This window comes from Dissoconium aciculare (genome assembly GCF_010015565.1).
Source record: "Dissoconium aciculare CBS 342.82 unplaced genomic scaffold K489scaffold_4, whole genome shotgun sequence".
Taxonomy (NCBI): Eukaryota; Fungi; Ascomycota; class Dothideomycetes; order Mycosphaerellales; family Dissoconiaceae; genus Dissoconium; species Dissoconium aciculare.
In genome coordinates, this window is record NW_022984954.1 from 1,643,156 (window position 1) to 1,655,097 (window position 11,942).

General features: G+C 51.0%; 6 protein-coding genes across 6 annotated transcripts; 4 read left to right on the forward strand and 2 right to left on the reverse strand.

The window, feature by feature from the left end:
• Positions 1 to 39: 39 nt before the first annotated feature.
• Positions 40 to 1,595, reverse strand: K489DRAFT_336176 (uncharacterized protein). Its single transcript, XM_033602199.1, has one exon. It carries the CDS (start codon positions 1,424 to 1,426, stop codon positions 149 to 151), a length of 1,278 nt encoding a protein of 425 aa, XP_033461626.1. The 5' UTR covers positions 1,427 to 1,595; the 3' UTR covers positions 40 to 148.
• A 487-nt stretch (positions 1,596 to 2,082) lies between these two features.
• Positions 2,083 to 3,922, forward strand: K489DRAFT_379024 (HlyIII-domain-containing protein). The gene has a single exon (XM_033604550.1). The coding sequence runs from the start codon at positions 2,214 to 2,216 to the stop codon at positions 3,717 to 3,719; it is 1,506 nt and encodes a 501-aa protein (XP_033461627.1). The 5' UTR covers positions 2,083 to 2,213; the 3' UTR covers positions 3,720 to 3,922.
• A 309-nt stretch (positions 3,923 to 4,231) lies between these two features.
• On the forward strand, positions 4,232 to 5,521 carry K489DRAFT_315862 (uncharacterized protein; the record flags this gene model as incomplete). The annotated part of the gene is made up of 1 exon (XM_033601116.1): positions 4,232 to 5,521. The coding sequence occupies one exon, from the start codon at positions 4,232 to 4,234 to the stop codon at positions 5,519 to 5,521; it is 1,290 nt and encodes a 429-aa protein (XP_033461628.1).
• A 781-nt stretch (positions 5,522 to 6,302) lies between these two features.
• On the forward strand, positions 6,303 to 7,564 carry K489DRAFT_185711 (carbohydrate-binding module family 20 protein). The gene has a single exon (XM_033599489.1). It carries the CDS (start codon positions 6,516 to 6,518, stop codon positions 7,434 to 7,436), a length of 921 nt encoding a protein of 306 aa, XP_033461629.1. The 5' UTR covers positions 6,303 to 6,515; the 3' UTR covers positions 7,437 to 7,564.
• Positions 7,565 to 7,734: 170 nt separating this feature from the next.
• On the reverse strand, positions 7,735 to 9,351 carry K489DRAFT_308928 (DnaJ-domain-containing protein; the record flags this gene model as incomplete). The annotated part of the gene is made up of 2 exons (XM_033600624.1): positions 7,735 to 8,085; positions 8,167 to 9,351. Coding segments are annotated over 2 exons (1,536 nt in total), but the record flags the coding sequence as incomplete, so codon positions are not given.
• A 453-nt stretch (positions 9,352 to 9,804) lies between these two features.
• K489DRAFT_379027 (uncharacterized protein) lies at positions 9,805 to 11,811 on the forward strand. The gene has a single exon (XM_033604551.1). It carries the CDS (start codon positions 10,106 to 10,108, stop codon positions 11,579 to 11,581), a length of 1,476 nt encoding a protein of 491 aa, XP_033461631.1. The 5' UTR covers positions 9,805 to 10,105; the 3' UTR covers positions 11,582 to 11,811.
• The last annotated feature ends 131 nt before the right edge of the window (positions 11,812 to 11,942 follow it).

The window sequence follows — 11,942 nt, forward strand, 5'->3', positions numbered from 1 at the left end:
CAGATTGTTCGAGTACTTTTTCCCGATAGGATGAGACAACGGAGCGAATGATGACTTGTTCTTATACATTTAAATAGATGGGTGATAAATATCACCACAACGTCGAGAACTTCTGATACAAATACACCCAAGAGCTTTTTTGGCGAGTTTACGTTACCATCGTTTCAACGCTGCCGATTGGTCTCGAAGCAAATCCCACACAACCCTCTACAATTCCCTTGCGTGCAGCCTCTGAACTGACTTTCTCACCACCAAGATATCCCAACCAGATGAGGCGTGAGATTCTCTCGTCCGTGACAGTGCCGAGCTTCTGTACAGCCTTCTCTGGACCAGCTCCATCCGGCTTGGCCTGAAACCACACATCAAGGTCTCCAGTGGTGTCGCGGGCGAGAATCATAACTGATCCCTTTGGTGCCTTGCCGCCTGTGAAAATACTCTTGAAATCGCCAACAGCTTTGCCAAAATCCTCGGCATCATATTCTGTTTCGGCGCCCTTTGCAGCGCTACGTGCTTCTCGTGTGCGATTGCTGATCCCAGTGATCCACCCATCACGGAGATGCCCAAAGTCCGTGTTCCGGGTTGGCGCAATCCTCCAAGCAGTCTTTAGTCCTGGCACCTGTAGGAGATCATTCCAAATCTCCCGGCTCTGGCCAGGGTCTAACAGCACCTCTCGTAGCTTTTCCTTCTCGGAGGGAATTAAGGTGGATGCCTGTCCATTAACGTTGTGAATTAATTTCTCCTGAAGAGAGCTGATATCACTCGAACGGATGTACATTCCAACAACATAAACCTGGATGCTGAGGAACGATACGCTCCTGATGCCCAAGCCGATCAGTGTATATTCTTCTTGGGCACCGATAGGTCCGGAGGCTGGACCTGCCGCTGGCTGCGTAGAAGGGTCGACTGACGACACTGGGAGACTAATTGTGCGTGGAAAGTGAGGCACACTGCTGGTACCGGTCTCGATGAGTTCGATATCTCCGCCCTTCCCATGGGCTACGATTCGCTTCCCTTCGCCTGCACCGATGACGTGAACCTTTTTGCCCTGAAATTGCTCATTGGCCTCGCTGGAAGCATCCAACTGCTGCCCGGCACGTTTCTTCGCAGCTGATTGTTCAAGTTTATCCAGGTCGATATTGTATAGCAACATGAATGTGGCAGCAATGCTCATGAAAAGGCCCATTCCGGCAAATCGCATCCTGCGCAGGTGATACTGTCGCTTCTCTTCCCACGCAAGGTAGTTCGCTCGCGCATTCAAACGCGTGGTGGATGCATTGGATGTACGGCTTCCAGCGTCGTCGAGGTTGCAGCTGTACCTTGTTGAGGCATGTCGAACCTGTGAAGGCAATGCGATTGATTGTCGTGGTTTGACGATGATCCGTGAAGTCCCTGGTAATCGAGCAGCTGCCCGTGTTGTATAAGCCATGTTTGTGAGTGGAAATTGAAGTTGTCGTTATATCGTGCGGAAGTATCATTGACGATGACGACAATCAAGAAAGACTGCAATACTCCAGGGCTGGACATCATCCACGACTCGCGAGAGCTGCGGAGCTGAAGAGCCCGCCGAGGCTAGACCCAATAGGTCTGTGGTTCAGCGGCGATCATCGGGCGGGCTCGGCTCGCAAACCCAATTCCGCTGGAACCAGGAACTGTTCATTGATTCATCAAAACGGCAGTGAGACAGACCAAGGCATGTTTGAAATGATGAGACGCATTATCGGAGAATATGTGTTCACTCATGAGAATAGCAGTTTACGTATAGAAAAGTTCCGCAGCTGGGAGACAATCCAGGACGTTTCAGAGAGTGTGCAGGAACAAACCTCGGAGTGAAATGATCCATACAACCTTGATGAGTGTGGCCTTCTGCAGGTGAGAAATGCCCGCATGCTGGCGTGGGAGCACACAGATTCTGACGCTATGCTATGCGCGAATATGCCGGTGCTCCCATCGTTTTTGTGATGAATTGCCACCGGAACAGATACAACGGTGCACTAGCGACAATTCATCATTCCGAAACCACCAGGCGGCGCGGGGTCTCGGTTGCCCAATCGCTCTATGTATTTATTACTACAGTGCTCACATACAATAAACACCTGCCGTCCGCAATCGGAATCTCTTCTTCCGACCTCAAATTTTTAATTCTCAGGAGGTGCCTAATCAACACACAGTAGCACCACAACACAACTGACCTTCGCTCATCTTTGGGCATCACAATGTCCCGCACCATGACGGCCACATATACGGCTGTGGAATCTCACGAGGAGCCAACTTTGGGATCCTCATCCGGTACAAATTTCGACATCGACAACGACCGAGCTCGGCAACGACGACGTCGTCACTCCTCGTACCAGCCGCGGGCATGGAGCGCAGAACGCGAAAATGTCTCATTGATTGTAGATGAATTCATCAAGGATCTAGGAAAGCGACTGGAAATGTTAGAATCGTACGGACAGCTGAAATTCGACGAGGGTGTAAAGACACTGCACGACACATTGTATGCCATTCACGATCGCTGCATGCACGTCTCCGACGAATTCATCGACGCTGGTATGAAGAGACACAAGATCTTGGTCGAGACCCTCGAGGCACACTACCGTGATGCATTGTCCACGCGAGCCACAATGGAACAAAAGGTCCAGGAGGGCATCAAGATGCTGGAGACAAATCTTGCGAGCCTCGAGCAAAGAGCATACTCGCTACACAAGGCTGGAATTGCCGCCACGGCATCCGAGATGTTGGATTCTGGCATAGCATACATGGACAAGACGTCTACCAAGGCCGCGGAGATCGTGTCAGAAGTTGCGGTAGCTGCGCGGAAAGCTGAGGAGCGTCTTAAGCTCAAGATTGAGGAGGCCATCAGCCACGCTCGCAAACATGGATCTATCACATACGACATGTTGCCCGAGCCATGGCGTGTCAATCCTCACATCCTCCGGGGTTACCGCTTCCGGGAAAGCAAGCTCGACTGTCTCCGCTCCTGCTTCACACTCAACAACGAGTCCTTCAACATTTGGTCCCACGGCCTCGGCTTCATTCTCGTTCTTACGCTCGCATTCTACGTTTATCCCAACACTGAGGCTTTTGCTTCGGCTACGAACTTTGACATCCTCATCGCTGGTTGCTTCTTCTTTGCAGCATGCAAATGCATGCTTTGTAGTACCGTTTGGCACACTATGGCTTGCATCTCAGACCAGACTCTCATGGAACGATTTGCTTGTGTCGACTACACTGGCATTTCCTTCCTGGTCGCTGCAAGCATCATGACAACCGAGTACACAGCATTCTATTGTGAGCCCATTAGCCGCTGGATATACCTGTCTGCAACCCTCGTCCTCGGAATCGCCGGTACTATCCTTCCATGGCACCCGACTTTTAATCGCGCGGACATGTCATGGCTACGAGTTGGCTTCTTCGTCACTCTGGCTCTTACAGGATTTATCCCAATCGCGCAACTCACCTACGAGCGTGGATGGAACGCGACCGCATACTTCTACCGACCTATTCTCGAATCTGTTCTCGTCTACTTCGCCGGCGCGTGTCTCTACGCTGCCAAGATCCCGGAGATCTTTCTTCCTGGTTGGTTCGATTACTTTGGCTGCAGTCACAACATCTGGCATGTTGCAGTATTAGGTGGAATCCTCTTCCATTACAATGCGATGCAGAGCTTCTTCGGAGATGCTTTCCGACGGGCATCATATGGAGAGTGCTCCGTTTACTAGCCAGTTTTACGATGTTGTCTTTCATTTCTTTTCGCTTTGAGATTAGCATAGCCGGGGTTCTTTATGTACGACTTCCAAGGTGGTGTTTGGAAGCAGACGTTCGTTGGTAAACTACTGATTGGTACGCTGGTGACTAGAACGAATTCAATTCTCCTATTTTCATGTTCATCTTCTTCACTGACGAGTCTCATCCTACTGCAATCCAAACAGAATAACAATGCTTGCCATATTGTACATGTGCCTTTGTAACATGCATGTGCGCGGCCCGGCAGCTCGACACTCGTCCGAAATAGGACAAAGTATTGTGAGTGTCGCGACACGCGCTAATTGCAGCCAGCATACATGCGGGTGAACTTTGGACGCGACTTTACGCGAGCCCAAGCGCTTTGGATGGTGCAGGTGGTCTTTCAACAATCAACATATATCGACCATACCTTAGGTGTGACAGTCTCCAGGTAATGCACAGCAATCGATCATAGCGAGTGAGCGTATTCAACACAACTGCATACATTATGAAAACCAGATCTAAAAAACCGCCGGCGACGGTATCTCGAAAGACAGCTTCAGAGACGAACACAGCGACAACCAAATCACTCGATCAGAGTGTTGAGCAGCCACCGCAGATGTTTGTCCTGCCAAAGGATGCGAGTCAGGCCGCTCGGATCATCACGGTGCCACATCCAGCTTCCGCGACGCCGACGCGCTTCTTCGTTTGTCCTGAGCGAGGCTTCTATGAATTCACTCGTGTTGCGGCGCCCAAGCGATCGTGCCGCAGTTGGCTTCTCGCGCCTCAGAGACCAGACATCGATAATGCAATTTCAGCTACGAGCAATGAAAATGAACCAGCACTGGATGAAGAGCAGGACAGCGAGGAGGGGAAAGGCTACGTCTTACAAAATCCAGACTTGTTCGTCGCGACACCAATAGATCCACTATTCATCATACTCGTTGCTCTCGTTGGCGACGGCAAGACTATTGGACAAGAATACCTCGCTGCTTCCGACTACACGGCTTCCCTTGCAAAGACCTCGGCCCATCTGCATCAGATGTTGCAAAGTCCCGAAGGGGAGAATTTCAGGAGACTGTTAGAGGCCAGAGTCGAAGCAGTCTGCGATTGCATAGACATGGGTGATGAGAAGCTTTTTGCGCTTTCTCTATCAAAGTTGTCGGAAGAGCTCGTCAAAAAGGCAAAGCGGACGGCGGCAAAGGGGCTTCCTGCTAGCATGGAGGACAAGTTCGTTCGCCAGGCTCTGGATGTGCCCATGCCCAGCGTGAGGCGTGAAGAAAGTGAGATCAGCATGGCCTCTGTGACAAAACAGACCTCCGAGGGCAATTCACAGGCCACCGAAACGTCTACCACAACAACAGCTAGTGCCGAGACATTTGCAACCTCAGTGACCTCTCACCAAGCTGAAGTAGACTCTAGCATCCCCGCACTACTACGCATACGTGTGGCTCTACGGTTCATACAAACTTCATACATTCCTACTCGACTGCAGAGTCTCATGCAGCCACACTTACAGGATGTGAAGTTGACATCAATCGACTTCGAGCCGCTAGATGCGCGTCTCTCACATATTGCCAAGCTCAAACGCGATGCCCAGGCTCTACGCTCAATCAGTGACAATATTAGCCGCAAGCGATCAACCGCTGAGGAGGACGAGGACATCGCCATCAAACGGCGAAAGAAGGACGAGGAAGAAGAGAAGAAGAAAAATGTCAGCCTTGGCGTGAGGAAATTACTCAAGGCCGACACCAGCGGGATGAAGAAAATGAGCGCCTTCTTCACGAAGAAGTCATGATGCTCAATCGATAGGGTCGACGACATAAGCCGCCCTGACCTTGATGCAGACAGCATGTCAATTTGCATATTAGCGTCATATTATATGCGCAATGCTTCTTTCAGCCATGGAGAGGCATGTGTCAACAACGGAGTGTATTTCTGGCGTCATGACACGACAGAGGCTCCTTCTGAAATTGCCGACTCAAGAGCGCAGCTCTGGATTCGTACTCAAGATGCTAGAACGGGCCAATACGGCTCTGTGGTATCACAAGGCGCATACAGAGGCAATCATAGCGGGAGGCCAAAGCCTGTTCTCTTACTTGAGGGGAAATGTGCAGGACCGCCCAGCAGCCTTGCTGATGTCTCGTTCACAGGCTTGAGCAACGATCTTTGTTCAGCATTGGACTGCATTTGGTACAAAGTATTTTGGGAGTCTGCCTGCTGTGCAAGAGGACACCGATATATACTAATCTCTGACCACCTTGTGTGTACACATCACAGCATATGCAAGCATGCGCAAGATCGTCGCCAGGATGTTTATACTGTTTGTAGAGATCCGTCGGCCTTCGGCATCGGGCTCGGAGCATCTGACATGTGCATTACGAAACGCTGTGTTTCGGTCTTCTTGAAGACTGGAAGCATTATGCAACAATCAATCCGCCGCAACATTTGCCGACGATGCGTGCAACACGCGGGACATACCAAGTCGAGCGGCCATTTGTCCGGTCAAGGTGTGACGAAGCCTGTTTGTTGGATGACTTCCCAACCACTTTTAGAAGCATTGAAACGTGACGCAAGAGGAGCGAACAACATTCCTGCCATGCTCAATACGTCCTGAGTATGACGAGATTCTCAATCGCTCGAAACAATTCTTTAGTCTGTGTCGAGAGGAGCATTGGGTATAAATGGTGACAGCTTCGCTACTTGGGTTCCTGTTCTATTGAAGCTTCCGGGCCCATCTCTACACGTCACACATTCAAGACGCAGTGTATCATTTCGGTTCTGGCCACAAAATGTTGTTCGCCGGAGTGCTTCTTCTGCTCGGCGCGACTTCAGTACTGAGTCAGACCAACTATGCGCCCTTCCAGATCCACTGGCTTACCACCCATCAGCCCAATGGCAACCCTGCTGGTCAGGTCAATCACTACCAGATCGCATTCAACATCACCAGCGCGAATGGCAACCCAGCCGAAGAGGCGTATTGTTGGCAATCTTGGGGCGACAACAACAACAATTGCGGCAACAGCTGCGTGGCCTACTCGACTGCGGTGCCCGCAGGAGAATGGATCATCTGCGCACGAGACGCGAGCGACCTTGGTGATCGAAGCAGCGGGTTCGCATTCAAACTCTTCCCGTATTTCAGCATTGGCAACTTCTCGCTCGCGGTCCGCCAAAACTTCACTCAGGAGTCAGGACCCAATATCATCTCCCAAGCCAGCTTTATCGTCACCAATTCGTCTACGTCGGACTTCGTCTGCGACATCAATCCGCAAGAGGTCTTCTTACAGCAGCACGCGCAAGGCGACTGCTGGACCCCTGACTCATCTTCGGGCTTCACAGTCCCCGTCGCCGAGGCCACACCCGCCTGCTCCCACGCATCAACCGTCAGCCTATCGTTCCCCGTGACAGAGCGCACGGGTCCCGGCGACAAGGTCTACGTAGTCGGCAGCATTCCGGAGTTGGGAAATTGGGACCCATCCCGCGCTGTGGAGTTGAACACGGGCTCGTACAACGACATGAACACGCTTTGGACCGGCGGAAGGGTCAGCGTTCTGGCGGGCACGACTTTCGAATACAAGTACGTCCAGAAGAACGCCGACGGGAGCCTCCTTTGGGAGTGCGGCGAGAATCGTGTCGCGACGGTTTCGTCGTCCACTTGTGGCGAGCAGACGATTGGAAATGATCCGGATTATTTCCGCTGTGGGACTCACTGAGCGCTCGCAAATTGGCGAGAGCGGCCGATCGATTATCCTTAAGGAAAAGAATTTCTGGTGGAAGACACGATGCTGCCCTTGGGGCATACCTTTACGTGTACTGTTGTTGATTGCAAGGTCCGGTCGATAGCTCATGCTCCCTGGATGCAGCGACCCGACTCATGTCTTTAGCAACGAGAATGATAATTATGACAACTGCTTTTCAGAGTCGATTGTCTTGTGCCTTGATTGTTCCACGTTGTCGAAACGAAAATCCTCATTTTTTCCCCTTTCCTTTCTTCCCTTTGCCTCCACTGGCGCCGCCATTAGCGACGGACTTCAAAGCGGCATGACCTTCGTCCTTGATATGTTTAAAGAGCGTCGATCGGGATGCAAATGTTTCATTGCACACCTCGCATTGGTTTGTCGATTCGACTTTCTGTGCCGCTGCTGATGCTGCAGCCTTCTTCGCTCTCTTCTGCGCAGCTTTGCCCATCTTCGGCTTGGATGATTGGGATCCTCCCTCGTCTGAATCTTCTAAGATAGCGGCTTTCATTCGCGCTTGTATTATTTCGAGGGATGCGTAGTCTTCGTCTGCCGAGTCGGTCTCATGATCTAAAGCGTCACCTTTCCCCTGTGCTTTTTCCTTTGGACTGATCTCTGTTTCGACCTCTGTGGTGTCCTGCGGGTGCTTCGGCTCACTCATGGCCTCAGAATCATCGTATTTTGTGGAAGTGGTAGGCTCGTCGACATCGAGAGCTCCATTTTCGCCTTCTAGGAGCTCGTCCTCTGCTTTTCCATCGTGGATCTCGTCTCCTTCTTCAAGCACGTAGTCTGCATCAGGATCAAGTCCCTCATCCTCCAGATCCAGATTCAAATTTTCTTTTCGCATCTTGTGCTGCAAAGCACGCAAGGCTTTTTGGTGCTTTTTGCTTTTCTCATGCGCCTCCCATTGCTTCTCGCTCTTAAAGATTTTATTGCAAGCCACGCACTCCAGTACTTCCAGTGGTTCCTCCTCTTCCTCCTCCTCTAAGCTTCCCTCCATCTCATCTGGCTCTCTTACCTTGGTCCATTCCGGTATATCGTCGTTTAGCTTCGCAGCGTTCGCTGCTCGGGCTCGATTGGCCTGCGCGATCGCGGCCTCACGTAAGGTTTGCTGTCGTTCTTGCTCCGACTGAGTGTTCGGAATGTAACGCGGGTCACGCTTACGAATGAAAGCTACGAGAGATCTGACAGCGTCATTAAATTCACGCTTCGCGTCCTGTCTGATGCGAGCATTTTCTTGCTCCATACGCCGGCGGTACCAGCGGTCGGGAGCTTCAGACAATCTATACTTGTCGGTCCATGAGAAGCTCTTTACGGTCGCGAAACTGGCCCACGCCGCGTAGAATTGCTTCACAACGTCACTGTAGTCATCGTCCTTGTGACCAAAAGTAGGATATTCATTGGCTTCTACGTTTTCCCAGTTCGCGGCGGCTTCTTCTTCTTTTGCAAGTTGGTCAAAAGTGTCCCGAACGAAACCAAAGAAACCTGAAGGAGAATCGGAGAATTCAACATTGCTATTGAACTTCCTCACCAAGCGGGCTAGATCATCTGCCGTGGTGATCTTGACATCATCGTACGAAGGAGCAGCACCATCGGCGGGATCATCGCCACGTAAGATGGCGGACTCGTGACTATCGTACCAAGCTCGCTCCTGAGGATCAGAGAGGACTTCATATGCAGCTTGAACCTCGGCGAACGTCTTGGTTGCTGCCTCTTCGTCGCCGAAATTACGATCGGGATGTAGTTCGAGCGCTTTCCTTCGATAGGCCTTTTTGATCTCCTCTTCGGTGGCTTGACGGGCGACGCCTAAGAGGTCGTAGTAACTAGTCTTCACCTCTTGCGAAGCAGCTGCTGCAGCACCGCCACCACCCGAAGATTGTCCAGCGCCCATGATGAAGGTGTGACGCAGACCATCAAGGTGTGACAATGCAGAAGGAAATACGAGACGAAAACTTGGATACTAAAGGCGTGTCGGTGAATGATCCGGATGCCAAGCTACGTCACATCGACTCATACTGAGTAGAAAATCCGCATAAAACTTTTTTTCACATCGTCGCTGATACATTTCAGCTTAGGGCTTGTTACCGTCGGGGCATGATTGAGCTAGAGCGCCTCTAGAAGGCGTCGATTGCGTGGTCAAACTTGAGTCCAAACCCAGGCCGGCACGGCTTTCCCGATCGCGTTCACTACGAGTCATGCGATGGCCGCCCACGCCCGCCGCTTAGCGAGTCGAGAACCAACCACAAGGCTGAAGCTTCATGCCGCGCCCTCTTGCGCGCCATTTTCTTTCCGTTAGTCTGCACGGCATTCACGGCACGCGACCTCTCTCCCTTTCTAGATGCACCACCGAAACACCACCACTCCTTGGAAGATCAATCGGCTTGCAGTAGTCAGAGTTTTCTCTGGGACGACTGTGTAGATGAGACATTTATTATATATATCGCAATGAAACACTACGGACGCCTCCCCCACATTTGTGGAACTGTCTCTACACAAGCTTTTGATGTCCGATTCGTTTCAAGGTTCGCTTATGATTTTCGACACGATCATCCGACAAGCGGCAGATCTCTTCACACATCCTATCATTCGAACACATCGATTCTGCATTGCAAAGATTTTTTGAAGCATACCAAACATTGAACAAGATGAAGTTCGGCCACGAATACAAGGTGGCCTTACGCGATGAGGGTTTCCCTCAGGAATGGGTTGAGAGCGCAATCGACTACAAACACCTCAAGAAGGTAATCAAAATGGTCCATGATGAGCTTCAGGGACTTGGGTTGGATGCCGCAACACTCGACCGTCTACGTGAATTAGTCAAGGCGCAGGCCGACCCTCCAGTAGCCGCCCGCAGACCTTCGTTGCCTGCGGGAGAGTTCTACAGCGCCTCACAGCCAGAGCTTGCAACCATCACTGAGGAATTTATTCCACAATTGAGGATCCTGGTTGACAACAAGACTGGTACGCCACTCGACGTCAGTCTAGCAGCAGAAACGAAGGCGTCTTTGCGGCGACTGGTGCGTCATGAAATGGTCTTGGCAGGGCGACGGGAGCATTTAGGAAACACGATTCACGTGAGTCCAAACAACCAAAGTGGCAACGCGCCTGAACAGCATGACGCCGACGATGGTGAACTCGACGAGCAAACACAAGAGTCGCTAGACGCGAGATGGATTCAAGTGCCTCTGGCGAGCGCCCGAGATTTCTTCGACGCTCTTGAGCCTAGTTTCGTCCAACTTGACACAATCAGGGCTACTGAAACGCGAGTTCTGGAGGAAGAAATCCTTGATCTCGGTGACGCAGTGACAAATGTGGTACAGCCAGTCCGAGCAGGTTACGAGACTAAACGCGACATCAGCTACCGCGATCTTTACTTTTGGCGCGAAATGTTCAGATTATACATTGAGAAACCTATATTCTACAAATCGACAGAAAAGAGTCGAGGAGCTTTGACATTCGCCGAAGCCAAGGAGAACTTGGTCGAATACGATACAAAGTTACGAGAGACCGGCCTGCTCGCAAAGATGAAGACTCCTCAAGCCAAGGTCGCAGCCCAACAATTCCTCGACCTCAACCTACACATCCTCAAGACGATGCAATTTCAGGAGATGAATGCCCGTGCGATGACCAAAATCCTCAAGAAATTCGACAAGCAAACACATTTGGGCGGCAATACATTCATCAAAGCGCTCGGGAACCAATACCCGGCCCTCATTAGCAACCGCAAAAGCAGCGCCGGCGGCTTCTCTGACTCCATCGCTCACGATCTACAAGCGGAGATCGGCTCCAAGGTCCTCGCTATTGTCCCGCAACTGGACGATTGGGTATGCCCTGTCTGTTACGGAATGGCTTGGCGGCCTGTCAATCTCGGATGCTGTCGTTCGGTCTTCTGCATCCGATGTATTATCAAGCTACAGAGGGAAAAGATGAAGAAATGCCCTATGTGCAATGCGGAGAAAGTCATGAAGGCTGATGGTCGTAATATCGACTTTGCAACGATGGAGTTTCTAGAGACGTTCTTCCCTCTCGAGGTCAAGAGGCGGCAGAAAGAAAATGAACGGGAGCAATTAGTCAGTGACTATGGCGAGGAATTTGTCAGGAGAGATTGTGTTATAATGTGAGGGAGCAAGCTTTTGAAGGCAATTTTGGAACAGATTGGTCGACGGCGTTCTTCTTTGGATGGCGGCATTGCAATTTTGCACATAAACGATACCCAGCTGTTTTGGCAAATGTATTTAGCGCATTTTTATCCGGTTTCATTCAAAGGTATACGAATCCTAAGAGGTCGCATATGTGTATCGGATACACTATTTAGACGGGTAGGTTTTGGCTATACGACAAGGGAGTGGACCTTAGTAATAAATCAAGGAGGCAGTCACCACCTCAATAAGAATCAGTGAGGATTCAAGGGTTGATGATTGCCTAGGGTTATGGTCTCAAATTACGGAGTGCGACACAAAACAATGATCGGCCTCCAAGCTT